The sequence below is a fragment of the Lagenorhynchus albirostris genome, chromosome 20, assembly GCF_949774975.1.
Source record: "Lagenorhynchus albirostris chromosome 20, mLagAlb1.1, whole genome shotgun sequence".
NCBI lineage: Eukaryota > Metazoa > Chordata > Mammalia > Artiodactyla > Delphinidae > Lagenorhynchus > Lagenorhynchus albirostris.
Genome location: NC_083114.1, coordinates 15,312,263 through 15,335,629, shown reverse-complemented (window position 1 = coordinate 15,335,629; position 23,367 = coordinate 15,312,263). Strand labels below are relative to the sequence as shown.

The following is a 23,367-nucleotide window of genomic DNA, read 5'->3' as shown; positions in this document are numbered from 1 at the left end:
AGATAGCCTGCACTGGATGTTGAGTGGGGCCTCCTATTTGCTCTGTAATTGTCACAGCCCTTTCGGGGGTAAGGTCTGCTCCTCAGTTGTTGTAATAGAAGCCCCTAGATCGGTTTCTGAGCTGTGATGTGAGGTAGGTGGTACTGGAGCACCTCCGCTGGGAGAGGAGCCACTGAGTATTCCTCTACAGGAGCTGTCCACGAGGAACTGCACTCTGTGGTGTTGCCTGCCACGTTATGTGCACTCACAAAGTACACTGTTGTTGGCACTACCTTCAGCCTTGCCTCAGTCAAGGGAATGCAGGCAGTCAGCCTGGGTATCCCTCAGGCTCTGTGCTCACAAAGCCAGTAGGGCAGATCTACTGAAGTCAGGCACCTGGATGTTCCATGGGGGCTACAGAATCAGCCCAGGTCCTGGCCCTGCCTCTGCATGCCTGTGTCCGCAAAGCCTGTAGCTACTAACACAGGACCACCCCAGCCTTGGAAGCAACAGTAATCCACTGGGATGTCCGGCAGGCACAGAGCTTACAAAGCTGCCAGTAGCCATGTAAATCCACCAGTCTCACAGCCCCTGAGGGTAGGCTCAGATTTCAGCCCCACTTCTGCATGGGGACAACCCACCAGCACAGAGGTGGTAGAGGTGGAGCCACATTGACTGTGAGCTCAGGTGAGCTCGTGGAGAATGAGGCTGCTATGGTGGGGCCCCGTCCCTCCCTTTACATGTGTGTTTAACTATGTGGCTTCTATTGTGGCCCCAGGCTCTATCCTGCGCCCACCCCCAGTTGCAGCCCAGAGCACCCTCCAGCTCCTTCCGTCTGTCTCCACACAGCCATCCCCAGCCCTTTCCCCAGGTCTGTCCACTGAAGCCCAAGTTGCAGCACTCAGCCCCTGCACGCACCAGCAGATGTGCATCTCGGGCTGGGAAGTGCAGCGAGGTGTCCAGGACCATCTGTGCTGGTTTCTCTCTGTTCTGCCTCCCACAGTCTGGTTGCTGCACTCTCCTCTGAGCCTGTGAAGCTCCGTATCTGTCCCAGCTGATCTCCCAACCAGTGAAAGGGGTTCCCAGACTGAGGGAACCTTCCTCTTTCATAGCTCCCTCCCAGAGGCACAGGTCCCATCCTGATTCCTTTTTTTTTTTTTTTTCCTTCATTCGACTCTGTTACGTGGTGCTCTTTCTTGCAGTTTTAGTTGTATTAGATATTCTGCCAGCGTTCAGTAGGTATTCTGTGAGAATTCTTCCACATGAAGATGTTTTTTTGTTTTTTGTTTTTTTTTGGCGGTATGCTGGCCTCTCACCGCTGAGGCCCCTCCTGCTGCGGAGCACAGGCTCCGGACGCGCAGGCCCAGCGGCCGTGGCTCACGGGCCCAGCCGCTGTGCGGCACGCAGGATCCTCCCGGACCGGGGCACGAAGCCGTGCCCCCCGCATCGGCAGGCGGACCCCCAACCCCTGAGCCACCAGGGAAGTCCTATAGATGTATTTTTGATGTATTTGTGGGAGGAGGTGTGCTCCATGTCCTTCTCTTCTGCCATCTTTATCTCGAGAAGCGGTTTTCTTAATGTCCAAGAAAGAAGTAAGGAGTAAGGAAATGAGGAAGGCTAGAAACAACCCTGTTGTATGTTGGATTGGAATTGGAGGTATCAGTAGGAACTCCTCTCTCTCTCTCTCCCTCTCTCTCTCTCTCTCTCTCTCATGCGCACTCCTCTCTCTCTCTCTCTCTCTCTCTCTCTCTCATGCGCACACACACACACAGATATACACATATTTATAAAGAATAAAAATTCCTTTTATTAAATGTAGAAGAACTAAGGGAAATAATTGTTGCAGCCAAGATCCACTAGTAGATGCTAAAATTAGTAGGTTAAAGTTTGAGATGAAACAGGATATATGCATAATCTCAAGTATAGCCCCAAAGATATTTATTAATTAAAATGGAAAAATCGGGCTTCCCTGGTGGCATAGTGGTTGGGGTTAGTAGTTAATAATTTTACCAGTGTTAATTTCTTAGTTTTGATAATTTTATTATGCAAGATATTAACAGTAGGCAAAAGCTGTGTGAAAGGTATATGGTAACTCTCTGTACTATATTTGCAGCGTTTCCCTAAGTCTAAAATAATTTCAAAGATAAAAAGTTTTTTTAACTCACTAGTAACCAGAAAGGGACTTTTTCCCAAAAAGTGGGGAGGATGTAAGTTGACTCTTTTTTTTTTTTTTTTACTTCAGAAAGATAATATACACTTCAGAAATTAAAATTTCTAGGAAATAAAATTGGTAGTTAAAGGAATATATTTTATTATTTTAAAGACTGTAACTTTAAGATTGAGCCAGCGATATACTAAAGTCATAAAACATCTCTAAGTATTCCTTTCTTAATCTATAGTGGAAAACTCCACTCATTGATTTCTTCTTTGTATAAAAATTGTTTTTTCCCCCTCAAACAGTAAGTATTGTACAGATGTTTAATATTTTGGCAGTATTATGGGTTTAGTCTTTTTTTATGGGCACCTTAGGAATGAAACTACAATTTATTAATTAATAAATTTAGTAATTTATTAATAATAAAATGTTATTTCCCTTGAGAATATATGGTTCAAATTCTTAACAATTTGAGCTTTTGGTTTATACCCCAATTATAAATTGGAGACAAAAATAATAAAAACTCCATCTATAATTTCACTACCCACGGACAGCTACTATTAACATTTAGGTATATAAGTTGTAGAATTTTGTGTACACATGTGTATGTGTGTGTTTGATGTTGCTCACGTTTGTTTAATTTCTGGATTGGACACAAAATAGAGAAGAGGGACCCAGGATATTGATATTTTAGAAACAACCCTTTTTCTATATTACAGTTTTGTCTGAATTTATGCTTATACCTTTCCTCTCCAAATACACTAATATAGAGAAATATAGAGAAAAGGAAAAATATACATAGAATCTTAGAAATGGGCCCAATAAAAGAACCCCACTGAGAAAATCCCTGAAAAATAGCCATTCAGTATGCTGGTAGGAATTTTTAAAATTGATTTTATTTAATTTAATTCATATATAATAAATATCCAGATATTAAATATATAGTTTGATGAAATTATACAACCAAGTTCAACATATAAAATGGTGATAGTTGTAGGAATGGATATGAAGAGATAGAGGATGGAATGATTCTTGTTTGAATATACCTCTTTGGATAATAAATACTTTATATACTTAAAAATTAAAATTAATATGTATGGGGGGAAGGTTGTCACTGACATCAAAGGCAAACAGGAACAATGAACCCAACTGTATTTCAGACATAACCACATTGAAGGGAAAAATAGAACTAATAGGAGTAACTTTTGTACGTAGTATTTTAACTGTATACTCTCAGTCTGGTTGGGAGAGGGAAACTGTAGGCAAATCTTGAACCCTTCTTAATAGACTTGTTTCATATTTGTATGGGTGTGACGGATCTGAAACTATATGTTAAAGGATTAAGTGGGAATTCATTGGTGGTCCAGCGGTTAGGACTGGGCGTTTTCACTGCAGTGGCCGGGGCTCAATCCCTGGTCGGGGAACTAAGGTCCTGCAAGCCACGTGGTGTGACCAAAAAAAAAAAAAAAGAAGGAGGATTGAGTAATGAATAATGTTGATGTTGTTTGGGGTCAGGATCCTAACTGTGAAAATATGGAAAGAAATATGGAAGTGGGGAAGGTAAGGAAGAACCCTGCGGGTTTGATTGGATAGGAATTAACAGTGTTAATATGAAATAATTATATCTCATATATGTGTGTGTGCATCTCCTAGCTCTGTCTGCTGCAAGATTCTATTTGTAATGACACCCAGTAGTAATGAGCACACTTAGCACTCAGATCTCGAATTTAATTCCTAACTAAAAGGAACAAGAACTTATTGGAGGAATGTCTCATTTTGTTGCAGTGGGCAGGGAACATAAATGATAAGCCTTAGAAGACCTTGTGCCAGAAAGTTAAAAAGTGCTTTAAAGAAAGAAAAAAAAAATGGGGCCTGTCAAAAAGACATTGGAGCCAGCTTAGAGGGGCTCCCACTGGCCAAATCTGGAACAATTTGAACATCAGTATATAAAGATAGTAATGGATTATAACCCATTTAATAAAATAGGACTTCATAATTTCCATGATAGATGATGGATGGATGGATGAAAGGGGGGTGTTTTCCTTATAATAGAATGCCTGACTGATAAATGTGAAGGGAATGGTAGAGGTGGGGGGAGGAAATGAGCATTTTGTAATTGTCATAGTGAAGATTGTTTTGGGCTATTATCTTTAATGTTTGCTAAATCTAAGGGAAAATTTTGATGAGCAGGATGTTTACATGGTTTTAAAGTATCTCTCCACAGATTGTTAGATACAAGGTAGGAAACAGTAACTTTAACTATACACATGGGAAAAACACAGACAGCACCTTTAGTGGGTGATGAAAATTGGTAACACCAATGAGGAGTGGACACATTGTATACCTCCAGATATGATACCCTGGGAAGGACACAATATCACTCTTATAGTATTCTTGCCAGAGGTGTATAATCAGAATCTAATCTTGAAGAAATGTCAGACAAGTACAAATTTAGTTACATTCTCTAAAATACCACTGTGTATTCTTCAAAACTGTCAGTATCATGAAAGATAAAGAGGGGTTATGGAATTGTTCTAGATTAGAGAAGACTAAGTAAGCACAATATGTGATCCTGAAGGGAGGGAAAAACATGTTTGTGAACATTAAGTATTTTTACTTTTTGCTTTTTAAAAACATGAATAAGCAAAAGTCGTATCTCCTTTTAACTTGGTCATTTAATTTTAATCATCATTACTAGTACATTTGGATTTTAATAGTCAAATTTTAGTTTAATTTAGTATTTTAAAATAATATTAGATTTGCAGATTTCACAGTTAGTACAGTGTTTTCCCCTATAATCTTCATCTAGTTCCCCTAATGTTAATATGTTACGTAATCATGGTACCTTTATCAAAACTAAGAAATCAACATTGATAGGATACTAGTAACTAAACTATGTACTATATTCTGTGTACTAAATTTTACCAGTTTTTCTGCTGTCTCTTCTCTGTTCTAGAATCTAATCCAGTATACTTCATTGCATTTAGTATACCCGCTTTTAAATTAAGCTTTGTCTTAGGCTAATTAAAAGTGTAGCTGTTTAATGCAAAACAGTGGAATTAGGTCCTTACCTCATACTATAGAAACTATAGAAAAATTAACTCAAAATGGATCAAAACCTCAATGTCGCAGTTAAAACTATAAAACTCTTAGAAGAAAACATAGCGGTAAATCTGCATGTCTTTAGTTTTGGCAGAGCATTCTCAGATGTGACACCAAAAGCATGAGCAATAAAAGAAAAAAATAAATTGACCTTAATCAAAAATAAAAATTTCTGTGCTTCAAAGTAGTGAAAAGACAACCTACAGAATAGGAGAAAAAATTTTGTAAATCATATATCTAATAAGGGACTTGTGCCTAGAATATGTAAAGAACTCTTATAACTCAATCAAAAGACAACCCAATTTAAAAATGGGAAAAGCATCTGAATTGACATTTCTCAAAGAAAGATGTACAAATGGCTAAGGAGCACATGAAAAGATAATATCATTAGTCATGAATCTTGAAAAAAGCCAGTCACAAAAGACCACATATTACATAGTTCCATTTATATGAAATGTCCAGAATGGTCATATCTCTAGAGACATGGAAAAGTAGATTAGTTGTTGCTTAGGGCCGAATGGGTTTTTTTTTTTTTAATGAAGAAAAGAATTTTATTATAAAATACACATAAAATTTACCGTTTGACCATTTCTAAATGAACAATTTGGAGTTTCTTTTTGAGGTGATGAAAGTTGTAAAATTATAATGATGGTTGCATATATCTGTGAATGTTCTAAATGCCACTGAATTGTACACATTAAAATGGGTGTATTGTATGGCATGTAAATTATATCTCAGCTCTTATAAAAGAGCGCAGTATAGCTGTTTAGACATGATTAAAATAAAGAGGTTCGTAGATAGATAAGCAGAGAACATTTTGGAAAAATAAATTTATATTCAAGCAGGATGTCTGTGGATAGATCCGCTTCACCCATTACAATAAGTGGTGCCAGTTTCCTAACCAGTACACCGGTAATTGAAATTGGAATGTGATTAAGTTTCCCAGGGCCCACTTAACTGAGTGCCTTTTTTTTTTTTTCCCCAAGCCACTCTGTTGAGATAAAATTCACATATGTGCTGTCTTTTTTTTTAACAAGTTTTAAAGTATAAATTACATACCATAAGTTCACCAATTTAATGCCTACATTTCAACGATTGTCAGTAAATATGAGTTTTGCAGCCATCACCATAATCTAATTTAGAACATTTTATCTTTGGGAACTCATTAAAAATCTGAATTGAAGATGAGTTCTTCCAACAGATGATTTGAGGTGGTTCTGATACTTTTAGTGAACCCATTTAAAATATTTTGCAGCTAGTCTCATGTGCCTTCTTAATATATAATCATTTTTTTAACACATGGAAGTTTAGCTTTTCTAGTTAACTGTCGTGTTTCTGTTACATTTTTATTACCTTTTTTCAGGATTACCTCAACAATGTTAAGTAATAATTGTGATAGCATTTTAGCATTCTTAAGCCTGATTAGCAGTAGTTTACAATAGAGGTGATTTATCATGTTAAAGAATTACCTTTCTAATTTGTTTCCTAAGAGTTTGGCCTTCTTTGCAATTGAATACATTTAGAGTTGGGCACTTCTTCATTTTCAGGATTTATTGAGCATTTATAAATATGTGTGTGTGTGTGTGTGTGTGTGTGTATTATTTGTTTGTTCCCCCTTTAACTTTTACAAATTGTGGTAAATTATGAAACGTTTTTTTCTAGTATTAGAATCTTTTGCATTTCTGTAAGTTTATCCAAATGAAAAACTGTATATATTTGTGTATTTTATCCAAATGAAAAATTATTTTAATGCTCTATAATATTTTAAAAATTTTATTTAGAGTTTTCTTGTCTATATTTACAAGTGAAATTGATACCTAACTTTCTATTTTGTGCTGTTTGTGAGGTTTTAGTTATTGGGTTATACTGCCTTCTTAAAATTAATGGGCTAACTTTCCTTTTTTTCCCCCCTTACATCCTGAAAAGTTCACCTGGTAAAACTATTTTCCACTGAAGAGTAGTTTTTTTGTTGTTGTTGTTTTCTTTTGTTTTTTTGGTACGCGGGCCTCTCACTGTTGTGGCCTCTCCCATTGCGGAGCACAGGCTCTGGACGTGCAGGCTTAGCGGCCATGGCTCATGGGCCTAGCCGCCTCGCGGCATGTGGGATCTTTCCGGACCGGGGCACGAACCTGTGTCCCCTGCATCGGCAGGCGGACTCTCAACCACTGCACCACCAGGGAAGCCCACCACTGAAGAGTATTTTATATTTGTTTGTTTGTTTGTTTAATATTTGTTTATTGGTTTGAGTTGGGTCTTCGTGTGGCGAGTGAGATCTTTGTTGCTGTGTGTGGGATCGTCATTGCAGCATGTGGGATCTTTAGTTGTGGCATGCAAGATCTTTAGTTGCGGCATGCGAACTCTTAGTTGCAGCACATGGGATCTAGTTCCCTGACCAAGGATCGAACCCAGGCCCCCTGCACTGGGAGCTCGGAGCCACTGGACCACTGGGGAAGTCCCTATGTTTTGTTTTGCTTTTTGGCTGCTTGCGGAATCTTAGTTCCCTGACCAGGGATCGAACCCGTGCCCTCGGCAGTGAAAGCCGGGGTCCTGACCACTGGACTGCCAGGGAAATCCCCACTCAAGAGTATTTTAAAGACAATTCATTGGTGTTCTTTTCAGTCTGCCACCATTGTTTGTTTTTCTTACATTTTCTTCTTTAGATCAGTTTTAGTAATTTATTCCTTCCAGAAAATTGTCCATTTCATTGAGATTTCAAAATTGATTAGCGTAGGCTTGTACATATACTAGTCTTGTTTTGTCTCTCTGTTATAGTACTATTCAAATTTCTGTTTTTTCCTCTTAACTAGATCTCTCAAAGATAAACCCTGCTTTATATTTCTTTCCAAAGTACCAGTTTCTGGATGATTTGATAAGTTTCACTATATGGTTATTGGGTTCTTTTGTTTTTAATGTTCTTTAAAGGCAGTTTCGATGTTCCTTTTGACATGGTAGCTCATAAATGCTTTTATTCTCAAAGAAATTATTGCCCAGATTTAATCTGTTAATTTTTACAATAGTTCTTTCTTTGTTTTTTTAGGCACGAGATGTGCGCACCAATGAAGTGGTGGCTATCAAGAAAATGTCTTATAGTGGAAAGCAGTCCACTGAGGTAGGTGAAATATTTATATTCCTCTTGGCATGTTAGAAAAAGACATACTGTTTTGTTTTTTTTTGTTTTTTGTTTTGTTTTGTTTTTTTGCGGTACGCGGGCCTCTTACTGCTGCGGCCTCTCCCGCTGCGGAGCACAGGCTCCGGACGCGCAGGCCCAGTGGCCATGGCCCACAGGCCTAGCCGCTCCGCGGCATGTGGGATCCTCCTGGACTGGGGCACAAACCCATGTCCCCTGCACCGGCAGGCGGACTCCCAACCACTGCGCCACCAGGGAAGCCCGACATACTGTTTTTAATTGAGGGTAGCTGGGAATTTTTTCAAAAAAGTGTAGCATACCTAAAAGTATATGAATATTAAGAATATATCTCAGTGTATTTTCTTTCACAAACTGAGTGTACCTTTTTAACTTGTACCTAGAGCCATAAACAGCATATTACTGGCATTCCAAAAACCTACCTGTCCCCCTGCTTTTAATTTTTTAACTGTGGTATAATATATTACTTTATCTTTATCATAGAAGGCTTATCAGTTTCTAAAAGAGTAAACTAGAATAAGATGCATTTAACAGTAAATTATATTGGATGTAATTTTTTTAATGATTCAGACTTTAAGGGTTGATTTAAGCAAACTTTAATCAGCAGATAATATATATCTAGTCTGAAAAATAAAAAAAATACAATTATTGATACTACACTGAGTATACTTTAGTTCACTAATATTGTGAGTAGTGCTTTTTAGTATATTTATTTTGTTTAATTGCATAAATTTATTTTATGAAATATAGTCTACTTTTAAAAACTAGGATCTGTCAGTCTTTAATTTTTCAATGTAATTATTTTTAATTGTGGTAAAATACACATAACAAATTTACCATCATAACCATTTTCTAGTATGTACTTCAGTGGCTTTAAGGACATTCACATTGTTTTGCATCCATCACCACCATTCATCTCCAGAACTCTTTTCATCTTGAAACACTGCAGTTCTTTACCCATTAAACAATAACTCCCCACTCCCTCCTCCCCTCACCCCCTGGATATCACTCTTCTATTTTCTGTCTCTATGAAGTTGACTACTTCAAGTATCTGATGTAAGTGAAATCATGCAGTATTTGTCCTTTTGTGACTGGATTATTTCACTTTACATAATGTCCTCAGAGTTCATCCATGTTGTGGTATGTGTCAAAATTTCTATCCTTTTTAAAGCTAGTGTGTGTGTGTGTGTGTGTGTGTAAAACACTACATTTTATTTATCCATCCATTCATCTGTCAATGGATGCTTAGGTTCCTACTGCCTCTTGGTTATTGTGAATAATGCTACTGTAAATATGGGTTACACAAATATTTTTTTGAGTCCTTAGTCTCAGTACTTTAGGTATATGCCCAGAGTTGGAATTGCTGGATCAGTCTTTAGTTTTTAAAGAGTTTGGTTTTCTACTTTTTTGGAATCTCTTTATTTTATGATAAATCTTGTTTTTGTAATGATCTTACTATGAATATGATAACACTATTATGATTGTATCACTGTTCCATCATTTTGATACCTAAAAAACTCAGTTTCTTACAGGATTACTCTCATTTATATTCTATTCTGTAGCACAACTTCTGAACTAAGCTTTCATAGGCAAACTTGTACTGTGTTGGAGTCTGTTTGATTAGTCACACCTAGAACAAAAAGTTTCATTTAGGGCATCATCTTTTCACATCTAATATTAACGTCTTTCATGAAATTTTTTTCAATTGAAAATTGCAGGGTTTTGTTTTGTTTTGAAAGTTTCAAATATCATTCAGACTTGAAATTTAAAGGCCATGAAACATTTTCTCAGTTTAGCATCTTATATCTTACACATTTTATATAAAACACTGTGAACATATTTTGCTGTATTTTGTTGAGGGCTTGTGAAATAACATCGGCGATGTATGATCTTACATTCTAGTACAAAACGTTTTTTAAAGTTTCCTATTATGCCAGTTTCCCTGCTTTTAGAAATCTGGCCCAAGTCAGTGGTAAAGGTTGAAAAAACGAAAACAAGAACAAAAAATAGATTCCTCATTCTCACCCCACAGCTGCTAAGCCTCTAGAGTCTATGGGTGTAGACCCAGTAAACAGTATTTTTAGAGTTCTCTGGTTGCTTCTTAAGAGTAACTATGTTTAGGACATGGCCTAAGTGTCTAAGGTTGTCATGGAGTAGCTTATGGCTGAAGGTTTATCTGTATTTCCTGGTAGGTGTCATTGAGGAATGCTCTTAGTAAAATATGTAGGGAAATGTTTTCATACTGTTTCTTTTTTTTTCTGTGAACTTTCCCATATAATAACTAATTGTTCTCTAGCATTTTATTTTAGGAAGTGTGCACTTACGGGTTTAAATCTTCGTTTGAATTTAAAAAGCAAACAAAACCTTAACGTTTGGTAGAACACATAACCCAAAAACACAATAGATGAACTTTATGGTATGTAAATTATACATGAAAAAGCTGCAAATAAGAAGGGAAGATGAACTTTTGAAGAAAAATCACTAAATATGGTATATAGTTTTCATCAGCATGTTTGGTGTGTGGTTATAAAATTTTAATAAGACTCACTGATGATAAGTTTTACCAAACTAAAATTTGTCCTACCTTGAATGAAACAATTTTATAAATTATGTAATTGAGTTATAAACTATATGAACATAACTTTTTAATTTATTATTTATATATTTACATATTACAAATGAAATATAATGTTCTCAATAACCCTTCTTAATCTGATAACTTTTTTCTTATATAACTTTCTCAGGAAAAGCAGCTGTTCATAATTTTTTCCTTTATTCGTTTTTTTCCTCCCCATAGAAATGGCAGGATATTATTAAGGAAGTCAAGTTTCTACAAAGAATAAAACATCCCAACAGTATAGAATACAAAGGCTGCTATTTACGTGAGCACACAGCATGGGTAGGTATATGCTTCCTCCTTGCTGTAATTTTAGTTGGTTTCTGTTTAGAGTTAATTATTTCAAGAATGTCTCAAAATGGTTGTGTAAGGCCATGCAGAAACACCTTGAAATGTTAGTTCATTCTGAGAGGGAGAGCAGCTTTTCCTAGAGCTCCTAGGCAGGAGAGGGAATGTATGATTTGTGAGTTTACTGCAGAGATTTAGCTGACCTTTATGTACATTTCTTGTACTCATTTTTTAAGGTAAATGGTGACTAGGGTTTGTTTTACTTCAAACACTCTTCTTGATCTCCTTGGTGAATTTATTTTATCTCAAGTAGAATCTTTTTAATAATATATTACATGGTACATGGTAAAATGTTCTCTGACATTTTTTAGTAGTATCATTCTTCAAATGGTTTATCAAACATTGTGAAAGCAATCCTGTTACTTGAGGATGAAAGGTAGCCTATCTTTGACATAAACATATTGTAATCTATTTAACCACAAAGATCTTGGTGAAGTCCTGCTGAGTCCTGGTGAAATTTGAACTGATTATGATTCCTTGGCTGAATAATACTAATGCTAGAGAATTGAGACACTTTGTTACAAGAAGTGGTGATTAATATTGCCCCATTGTTACTGCTGAGGTGACACGGTAGTAATACTGTAGCATTGTGGGCATAACTGTATCTTTTAAGAGAGAGGCTAAATTTTCTTTAAATGGGAATGATCCCTTATTTTGAATAATTAATAAGTCACAGCTAATTATCATTTTAGTATCCTGAACCTAGATTTGTAATGTTTGGTGCATTTTTATCCAGTTTAATTTTGGTGGTGATGGCAATACTCCTAAATACAAGGCTGTGGTTAAAGAAAAAGCAGTGACATTGGGGAGATTACCTCTCTGTCTCTCATGTTTCTCCATTTGTAAAATAAGGATAGTAATAGGGCCTACCTCATAAGGTGGTTGTGAGGATTTAATTCGTTTTATTTTAAATATTTATTTGGTTGCACTGGGTCTTAGTTTCGGCAGGTGGGCTCCTTAGTTGTGGCTCACTGGCTCCTCAGTTGTGGCTGGCAGGCTCCTTAGTTGTGGCATGCGAACTCTTAGCTGCTGCATGCATGTGGGATCTAGTTCCCTGACCAGAGATCGAACCCGGGCCCCCTGCATTGGGAGCGTGGAGTCCCAACCACTGTGCCACCAGGGAAGTCCCTTAATTAGCTTTAATATATATAAAATATCTGGCACATAGAAGGTGCTCTGTGTTTGCTTTAACTATAACCTAAGCTTTGTATATATAGTTCCAAAGGACAGTTTTTTGCTTCTTAGCGATTACTGAAGTATTGCTTTAGTACTATAGATTAATAGTAACAGAATGTGTATATTCCTTTATAATTTTAGTAGTAGTTATATATGAAATACACATCTTATACAAATGATTATATGTTGGTATTGTAAAAGATTAATGTATCATTAGCTTAACTTTACATATGCACTTAATATATTACTAGATACGTAAATACTCATTTTTTAAGGTAAATGGTGACTAGGGTTTGTTTTACTTCAAACTGTCTTCTTGATCTCCTTGGTGAATTTATTTTATCTCAAGTAGAATCTTTTTAATAATATATTTTAATACTTATATAATTTTTCTTCCCATGTAGCTTGTAATGGAATATTGTTTAGGATCTGCTTCAGATTTACTAGAAGGTAGGTTCCCTTTAATCATTAAGAAAAAATAGTATTAGCAAAATAAAATGAGAATTCAATAAGAGGTTTCTTAAGTAATATACAAATTTTCCAGAAAGAATAAAAATCTTAACCTTTCTATATTCTCTGCATAGTATGCACTATCCTCATTAAATGTAATGTAATAGCATAAAAAAGGGATTTAAAAAAAAAGGGATTTTTCTCTCATTTTGACTCAAGTTTTTTTGGAATCTTTGTCATTCAGCTCCATCTGTTCCTTCTGTTCAGAATGAAGATATTAGAATAAAGGGAGAACTTTTATTACTTTTGTTTTTGTAATCACCAAATAATTGCTTAATGTTGTTAGCTTAGAGGAAAATTGGCTGTGGACTATATACTTTAACAGCTAGGCACAACTGTATACTAGTTGAAAAGTTCAATAGCATTATTTTCTTATCTTTGGAAGGAAATCCCGTCTTGCTAAATGTTAGTTTTTAAAAATTGCCCTATATATTAGGTATGTATTTTTAAACAAAAATGTTCTTTATAAAAATATTTTCAAATAACTTTCTTATTTTAAGTTCACAAAAAGCCATTACAAGAAGTGGAAATAGCAGCAATTACACATGGTGCTCTCCAGGGATTAGCCTACTTACATTCTCATACCATGATCCATAGGTAAGCACTTTGAAAATTATTATATATTAACAAGCAAATGGCTTGTTACATTATTCACTTATTAACCCTGAAATTTTTGTTGGTTATAGCCAAATAAAACCATTTCTTATAAACTGAGGTGTTTTAGATTGTCCATGTTTAAAAGTACATACTAGTACACTTGATCTCTTTGTTTAGGATAATTTTTATCTTTGTCTACACATGTTGCTGGATTTTCCGAAGTTCAGGCATACCTCATTTTGTTATGCTTTGCTTTATTGCACTTCACAGATACCTCGTTTTTTTACAAATTTAAGGTTTGTGGCAACCCTGTGTCAAGCAGGACTCTAGGTGCCATTTTTCCAACAGCATTTGCTCACTTTGTGTTTCTGTCACATTTTGGTAATTCTCACAGTATTTCAAACTTTTTCATCATTTTATTTGTTATGGTGATCTGTGATCATTGATCTTTGATGTTACCATTATGATTGTTTTGCTATTTATTAGCAGTAAAATATTTTAAAATTAAGGTATATACAATGTTTTTTTAGAGATAATGCTACTGCACACTTAGTAGCCTACAGTATAAACATAACTTTTATATGCACTGAGAAACCAACAGATTCATATGACTTGCTTTATTGTGTATTCTGTTTGTTAGGGTAGTCTGGAATCAAACCTGTAGTATCTCTTAGGTATGCCTGTATGTGCACTTTATAGATTTGTGCACATTTAATTGAAATTAATTGTAGAATCATTTAATTTGGGGAATGGAAAAGACATTAGGGATTATATAGTCTTACTTTTTTCATTTTACCAGTGAAGAAACTGATGCCCCAATTTGTGACTAATTTCCCAAAGTTTACAAAGCCAGGTGGATTTAGACTAGAACTAAACCTAGATCTTGTCTTCCTGGTAACTGATAATGCCAGATTTATTCCATGATAGGGATAAATAAATGATACTTAATACTTTTTATGCTTTGAGTATTAATCCTTGATGATCCTTGATAATGAATAGTAAAATTAAGCCATTCCATAATGCATTTTTAGCATTGGTATTGGTTTTACCTGTTTTAGAAGGAAATTAACATTTTTTGATTATATATGTGAATCAAGCAATACATGTTAAACTATATAGTAGAGTCAATTGTGAGTTAATGTGATTTTTTTTTTTTTAAGATTAGGATTGTAAGGTCCAAGAGAAATTTACATACTAGTAAGTAAGTGAATAGAAGATTTAGAATTATAACCTAAGGTCTTAGCACCGCACAGCTTGTGGGATCTTAGTTTCCTTACCAAGGATTGAACCCAGGCCCAAGGCAGTAAAAGCGCTGCCAGGGAATTCCCTAAAATATCTCTTCATTTTTAAAAAACAAATGGAAGGAAAATAGATTAATTTAGTATTATGTCCATTACAATAGTAAGAATTGACAAGTGCTCGGAAGCTTAGTTTTTCTGTTTTTGAAAGGTTAAGTGTATGTTATGGTGCCCGTTGGACATACAGTCCCATTTTATAAATATCCATAATTTTCTGGGATCATGGATATTACATTATCCATATGTTTGTTTTCATTTCATATCCTGAGGGTGGAAATGATATGAATAATCCTTTTTTAAAAATTGGGGGCATGAAATTCTTTTTTTCTTTTTTTTTTTTACATTAAGTAGGTTACTCAGAAATCTTAAAATTATGAAGGAGTGGTCTGCTATTTAAATTTAATTTTTAAAACCATTATTTGTACCAATAAACAGGACCTCAAATGAAGACTATACACTTTAATGACCTGATTTTCTGTCTTGTTTTTACTGCTATTTTGCCTTCTCTTTTACAAAATTGTTACTATATATGAATTCTGTATTTTTTGTATGCTAATTTGGATCTTAATTCTCATCCCAATTGAGAGATTATCCTAGGACTTAATTATTTTGATTTCTCCTTCTCTGTTTTACAAATTTTTATTTGATTTTTATCATTTTTTTACACAACCCAGTGAAGGAAAGAGAAATAATTTTCTGTGTTCCTTAAATCCAGAGATATCAAAGCAGGAAATATCCTTCTGACAGAGCCAGGCCAGGTGAAACTTGCTGACTTTGGATCCGCTTCCATGGCATCTCCTGCCAATTCTTTTGTGGGAACGCCATATTGGTAAGAATAATCTTACCTGGATTTGATCTTCATAATTGATATTGTGTGTGGTTGTGCGTCTTTAAGATGTCTTTCTCCTGAAAATACTATGTTATTTTGGACATTTTAACTTTAAGCATTACAGTTAGTTTCAAATATAGATTTGGAGTGCTCCCCTTACATCCCCCATTTTTAAAATTTGTCCCCCCTACAGTTTCCTTCCTATGATTATCTGCATCATATATTGGGTGTGGGAGTGAAAACATTCAATAAAAATTCAAGTGGGGAAAAGATAGAAATGCTAAGTGGAAATGTGTGTGTTTTCTTTAGATTTATATTTACTATATATCATTGATCTTCAGACTAGGAGTACCTAAAGACTGGTAGTGGACTTGGAGTTCTCTGGGGTTTTTTGTTTTTATTTTTTATTATGGAGAATTTCAAATATAACACTAGACAAAAGTATAATGAACCCTACGTATCATTCATTCAGCCCAGCAACTTTATCCCCATGGCTAGTCCTGCCCTATGCACTCACCTCTCCCTTTGTTCCTCTCCCCTCAGTTATTTTGAAACATTCTAGACATCATCTAATTTTATCCATGAATAATTCATTATTAATGTCAGCAAGTTTGAAGGGAATAATTTTCCAGATCTTCAACTTTGAAATGTATCCTCTTTTTCTATGTATGCTGAGAGCTGTGTCTTAGGCCCACTACGTCATCTTTCTCACCTGCCTTTCAAATCTCCCTTCTCCTGCCTCATAAAAGAAAGGCTTCTAACCCACCCTGAATATTACAGTGATGCATTGCTCTGTGGTGTAAAAGCCTCAAAGTAACACCAGAGGAACAATTTGAGAAGATGTAGCATCTGTCAGATATTGAAGAGTCAGGACAAAACTCTTGGCAGGTCCTTGTACCTTTCCAGTCATCTGCCTTCCATTCCTTTTACCCTTTGCTTTTTCTTTCTCCCCAATTATCTTCCTTCTCTTTTTTTCTAGTGCAGAATTCATAACTGACATGGTTGTCGTGGGGACACATAAACATGTTATTTGCATTGAATTCAGACTTTTTTCTGGCAGAAGGTGATTCTGATTTGACTGATTGATATGACCATGAAGACTGATTTTGCTAACTAGATTATAGGGCAGTGTTTTTAATAAATTGAATGAACTAATTCTGCAGCTCCAAGTTTTTAATATCTTTAAAGCACGTACACAATATACATACATACACTGTGTATTATATCCTTTGCAGCTATTAAATTTATAAAATTTACATATCAACTCAAAAGTGTGCAAGGGATACACAGTTTTTATAAATTCATGGAAGGTAAATAAATGAATAAAAAATTTGAAGACCACTGCTCTAGATGACCAAAAATTTCTATGTAAAACCCTAGTTTAGATAGAGTCCCCCCCATAAAAAAGGGTTCTGTGAGTGTATAATATTTCTCAGTGCTTCCCCTCTTTAGATATTAATGATGAATATTAGATATTAAAAAGGCCCTCAAAAGTTCTGCAATAAAAAAACAAATTACTTGTTTAACTTTTCTTGATAATTTCTCAAACTTCCTTCAGCATCTTAAAGAACACATTGACAATTGAAAGTTTACAATAAAGTAAACATATTGGTTAATTTGTATATAGTGTACTTGGAACAGAGGAACTAGGTTCATATTTATATGTCTTTACACAAATGCACATGTGCACGCACACACAAACACACACACAGGGATACCTGGTAATAATCTTATTGAAGCCGTCAGCAACTGTTATAAGTACCTATCTGTGCTTAATACCAAATACATATGAAGTATAAGGTAAAGTATCATCAAGAACCACAGACTCTAGTTGAAGACGTGAATTAGTGTTTCGTTTTTTGTAGGCTTTTTTGGGGGTTTTTTGTTTTGATTTTTGTGTTTTTTTGGCTGCGCCAAGTGGCATGTGGGATCTCCCCGACGAGGGATCGAACCTGCCACCCCCGCTGCAATGAATGGAAGCGTGGAGTCTTAACCACTGGACTGCCAGGGAAGTCCTGTGTTTCATTTTATCACCAAGACACCATCGTTGGTTGGTTATAAAGTTGATAATTTTGTGATTGTTTTAGTTGTGAGCTGCCCTAACCACTTTTATCATGGGACACTATTCTAATTTGAAAGAAAGGCTGACAAGCTATGCTTATTCAGCGTTGGATATTGTGATAGGTACTTCCTGAAATAAATGGAGTGAGTTTGTCATTTCAAGGGAAACAACTGATGGTATTCAATGCCAATGGTAAAATTCCATCTTTCAAGCAAAAATTAGATGGAATCCTGAGACCAAAGTGTTTGAGAATCACTGGCCTAAAGGCTATACAGTATTAGAATTTGCAGACTTGAACGGATGCAGAATACAGCCCTCCTCTAGGGCATCCTTCCTTTAGGATGCTGTTATATGATCATGACACATGGTGAGAATGAGTCTCACACTGTATATGCAAAGGTAAATATTTACCTCACAACCTGTAATACATTTATTTCATATTATAAAAATTCTTAATGTCCAGATATATTGCCTGGAATTCACACCAGGTGTTCTCCATGTAGATAGTCATTACATTTTAAAAGAATAGTATACATTTTTTTAACTTTAATTTAAATGACACTTTATTTTTTAGGATGGCCCCAGAAGTAATTTTAGCCATGGATGAAGGACAGTATGATGGAAAAGTAGATGTATGGTCTCTTGGTATAACGTGTATTGAACTAGGTAAGCATGTTCTTTATTACTATGTAGTAAATTTTGATCAAAGTTTTACCTCAATTTCTATACCAAATTACAGCTTTTTATTTTTTATGTTGGTTGCTAAGGGGAGCAATATGTTTATTACATAGTTTTCATTTTGGTTATCTGGTAATTTTTATATATATTAGCTTAGGTATATTGTATTTGCTCTGTTAAATTAGGTCTAAAATAATTTCCACTATAGTATTAATTAAATTTGAGGTATCTATGTCTTATTATTAATGAGTATTTGTTAAACACTTGGAATATGTATGTGATTAGTAGATTTACCATCTATAGATGGTCTCTGAAGCATTTATGAGTTACTTACCTTTACCTAGGATACTTACTACTTTGAGTTAGATTTAAGAATTAGCTGTCAGGCTGCATACATATTGTAGTAGTTTAATTTTATGCACACATTCTGTTGCCCATAAATTGAACTATGCTTAAAGCAGCGGACCACCATAACTTCACTAACATTCCCAATGTAAGTGAGCCAGGTGGGTAATTGAACTGTCACTGTAACTGAAGATGATGGCCATCCTCTTGCTCTTGATTCCCCAGGCTTCCCCCCACAAGCCCAATATCCTTTTCTTTTTTCCTTCTTATAAGAGCATTCCATTAAACTTTATTTAAAAACAAGAATATTTAATTGAACCATTCTGGGAGTGACCAAGAATTGAAAACAACACATTAAAGTAAAAATCCATGTGTAGGGCTTCCCTGGTGGCGCAGTGGTTGAGAGTCCGCCTGCCGATGCAGGGGACACGGGTTTGTGCCCCGGTCTGGGAAGATCCCACATGCCGTGGAGCGGCTGGGCCCGTGAGCCATGGCTGCTGAGCCTGCGCCTCTGGAGCCTGTGCTCCGCAACGGGAGAGGCCAGAACAGTGAGAGGCCTGTGTACTGCAAAAAAAAAAAAATCCATGTGTAATTTTGACAAATCATATTTATTTTAAAGTTTGATAACAGCAGTAAATAGAGATTTGGCGATTACCATAATGCCATTCTCCTCTGATCTCTTCATCTCAGTTTGAGGTTTGCAAAATGTTTCTTCCATTTGAAAGTATCCTTAAGTGTCTTAAATTCTTTTTCTCTTGATTCTTCTTCCTACTGGTAGATCCTAATTACTTTCTTAAGAAACCTGGGTATAAATGTAAAAAAGCTGGTTAATATATTCTGCCCATGGGTTATTTTTACACTCTTATGCTGGTGATGCATATATGTGCCCCTTGGTGATAGCGAAATTGCATTAATGGTCCTGTTAGATATCATTGATATATTTTAGTATTTATCTGATTAGAAAGTATTCATTGGCTAATTGTACTGCTCGGAAAGAAACCTCTCTAAACTCTGCAGTTTCTGTGAAATGGTTTCTTTTTTCCAGACTTTTCTAGCTTCTTTTTATTGTAGTTCACAAGATAGAATTACTTTACAGTGAGAGTTTTTATGCTTATATAATAAAGCAACTTCAGAAGATGTGACTGCCTTTGGATAATTTCAAATGAGTGAGATGTCTTAAAGAAATTCTTAGAGTTTTAGGCATACATTTGGCATCTTCAACTTTTATAAATAGTCTTTCATAATCACTTTAAAAAATTTTACTTACAAATGTTTTGAATTATGAAGTTGTTCTAAGTTCAGGAACTATATTTTAAGCCTGCTTTGGGTTCCAAGGGAAAGGTCTAGAGGAGCACAAGCAAATAAAACTCTGCATTGGTAGAAATGTTCTGTGTCTCCATGCCTTTTGAGCACTTGAAATGTGGCTAATGTAACTGAGGAACTGAACTTAAAATTGTATTTTTCTTTTTTTTTAAAATATTTATTTATTTAGTTGGTTGTGCTGGGTCTTAGTTGTGGCATGCAGGCTCCTTGTTTCCACGTGTGGGATCTTCGTTGCGGCATGCGGAATCTTTAGTTGTGGCATGCGGTATCTTTAGTTGTGGCATGCAGGATCTTTTAGTTCTGGCATGCAGGAACTAGTTCCCTGACCAGGGATCAAACCCGGGCCCCCTGCATTGGGAGCTCCGAGTCTTAACCACTGGACCACCAGGGAAGTCCCTTAAAATTGTATTTCATTTCAATAAGTTTACATATAAATAGTCACATGTGGCTAGGGGGTACCCTGTTAGACAGTACAGGTCTATAGGCATGCAAATTAGATTTGTAGTCTTGGGAACTAAATCTGTTACATGCTTTTACTTTAAAATAGTTAAAGATAGTGAATTAAAGCAAACTGTTTTCTCATAGCTTGGTTATGTCCTATGACCAAGAAATCTTAAAGTGCAGGATTTTTCATAGGTGAGTTTATATGTTTGATTACAGTTAATCTGATGGAAAAGATCCCTGGTTTGTTGTTTTCAGGAATGATTGTACAATCGTGTTTATAAAAATAAATTTACCACTTTTTTCTGATTATAAAAGTATATAGGGCTTCCCTGGTGGCGCAGCGGTTGAGAGTCCACCTGCCGATGCAGGGGACGTGGGTTCGTGCCCCGCTCCGGGAAGATCCCACATGCCGCGGAGCGGCTGGGCCCGTGAGCCATGGCCGCTGAACCTGTGCATCCGGAGCCTGTGCTCCGCGACGGGAGAGGCCGCAGCAGTGAGAGGCCCGCGTACCGCAAAAAAAAAAAAAAAAAAAAAGTATATATTGAGGATGTAAAATTTCAGAACTTTAAAAGGAGTAAAAGGAAAATAAATCAAAATAAATATAACTACAGTAATTTGTTAATGTGTGCACAGGATAGAAAGATGTAAACTGTGACATCAAAAATATAAATCAGTGGTGCACCTTGCAGCTATGGCGGCCTTGTGGTGGTGCTGTCCATTCAGCCACTGGTGGTGGTGGCGACTTCCTCTCAGGAAGTCCGGTCTCCACCTCCTGCTCCCACCACGCTTGCTCGGTGGCGGCAGAGGCAGCGGTTGTCCCTGCCTCTCCGCCTCCTCCACCTTGGCCTATCCACCAGCTGGCATTGGCGGAGAGGGAGATGGTAGTTGTAGATGGCCACCCCTGCCTCAGAGAAGATACCACATTGAATGAGCAAAGAATGAACTTTTTACAGATACCTTTTATAAAAGGCTTATAAGGAATAGTGCCATAATTTGAATCACAATGGATTTCACATTATGAGGTGAATGGGAGTGAAGTATTGGACAAAAATAGATTTTTTAATCTCTACATCATGGTTTTTAGCTCCTCAGTTGTTGCACAGTCTCACTATTTGGGGAAAGTTCGTGCTAAAAAACTGAAGCAATTAATGGGTGAATATGATCAAATTTTTCCACCAAGTTCTCAACCTGATAAGCAGAATCCTTTGTCAACCTAATGAAGTATTCAAGGAAGACATCTGACTCTTTTCAAGATGAACTTGAAGATTATATCAAAGTGCAGAAAGCCAGAGGCTTAGAGCCAAAGACTTGTTTCAGAAAGGTGAGAGAGGATTATTTGGAAACCTGTGGATACAAATAAGAGGTTAATTCTAGACCCAGGTGTAGAATGTTTGATCAAAGACTCCCTTATGAACCCGTCCAGACCTACCGAAGACCGTGCAATATTTCACAAGCAGTGGAGAAGCGGTTACCTCAGTGACTACCAGCTCATGACAGCAGGCTGAGACTGGACTCCCTGAACTACTGTCAATTCACCAGGGACTGTTTCTCAGGAAAACCAGTATCCCTGAACTTTAGTCAACAAGAGTAAAACTGTGGCTCATACAGTGTACGATCTGGAGTTTACAGGCACCTCTCCTCAGAAAACAGTGCCAAGCTAGTTATAAACAGATACATCAGAAGAGAGAAAGATACCCAGAGGAAGGCCAGGAAAAACCAGAGGAGGAGTGGTCCAAGCATAAGAGGAAGAAAGCTTATGAGGAAATAGATTTAGACAAACACAAGAGCATCCAAAGAAACAGAGGTGGAAACAGTCAGAGTCAGTACAGAAAAGCTTAAGAACCGAAAGGAGAAAAAAAGCTGAGGTGTAGCCTCTAAGAAAGAGGAACATAAGCGTAGAAAAGAGAAAAAGGAACAAGGGAAAGAAAGGACAGAAGAGGAGATGCTTTGGGACCAGTCTGCCCTTGGATTTTGAAGCTCTTGCATTGGTTCTCCTGAGGTTAAACTGAAGAAATAGTTAAGGAGCTTGGTTTTATGATGTTTATGTTCATATCGCTCTTTTCATGTGAACAGGTACAAAGGCTAAGTGAACAGAAAACATTTAGTGTGCTTGCTCTCCAAAATGGAAATTACTTTTCTGCTCCTAAAATCATTACTACATTTTTCTTATACATAATGTAATTTCCCTTAATGAGGGTGGCTCTGCTTTTATTCATCAAATTGCTATGATGGTGGAAGTATTTTTCCCTTGGGAGGTCATTTATTTTAAATTGGAGGATTAATAGGCTTTATAGAATCTATTTCTTGATTGGGTGTTAGTTTGGGGTGGGTGTTTTTATATTCATTAGTTTTCTCTGTGAAGCAGCTTACATTGATTTTTTTTTTCTTCATTAGATCTAACTTGCAGTCTATTTTCTAGATTGGAAAGTGGAAAATGACATACATTATATAATAAGCTTAAGTTACATACAGTTTTAAACGTTTCAAAAAGTCTTGATACAAAATGAGTTTATATTCTGGAAATGTTTATAATATAATAAAGTTCTAATTTCTACAAAAAAGTACATAAATCAAAACCAACAAACAAAAGATAAAACATGGTGGTGGGGAGTAAAAATGTAGAGCTTTTTTTTTTTTTCTTTTTTTTTTTGCAGTACGTGGGCCTCTCACTGTTGTGGCCTCTCCCGTCGCGGAGCACAGGCTCCGGACTCGCAGGCTCAGCAGCCATGGCTCATGGGCCCAGCCGCTCCGCGGCATGT

At 36.3% G+C, this 23,367-nt stretch overlaps 1 protein-coding gene and 1 pseudogene across 2 annotated transcripts in view; both read left to right on the top strand.

Moving 5' to 3' along the window:
- TAOK1 (TAO kinase 1) overlaps positions 1-23,367 on the top strand; it is a 142,824-nt gene that overhangs the window by 73,223 nt on the left and 46,234 nt on the right. The window contains exons 4-9 of one of the 2 annotated variants that reach the window (XM_060133026.1): positions 8,274-8,345; positions 11,179-11,280; positions 12,927-12,972; positions 13,533-13,629; positions 15,643-15,756; positions 18,393-18,484. In XM_060133026.1, coding sequence (XP_059989009.1) covers positions 8,274-8,345; positions 11,179-11,280; positions 12,927-12,972; positions 13,533-13,629; positions 15,643-15,756; positions 18,393-18,484 — 523 coding nt within the window. Of the gene's footprint in view, positions 1-8,273; positions 8,346-11,178; positions 11,281-12,926; positions 12,973-13,532; positions 13,630-15,642; positions 15,757-18,392; positions 18,485-23,367 lie in introns of those variants that run through there. The other variant, XM_060133027.1, reaches the window with a different exon arrangement.
- Positions 21,794-22,679, top strand: LOC132511352 (lysine-rich coiled-coil protein 1-like; annotated as a pseudogene).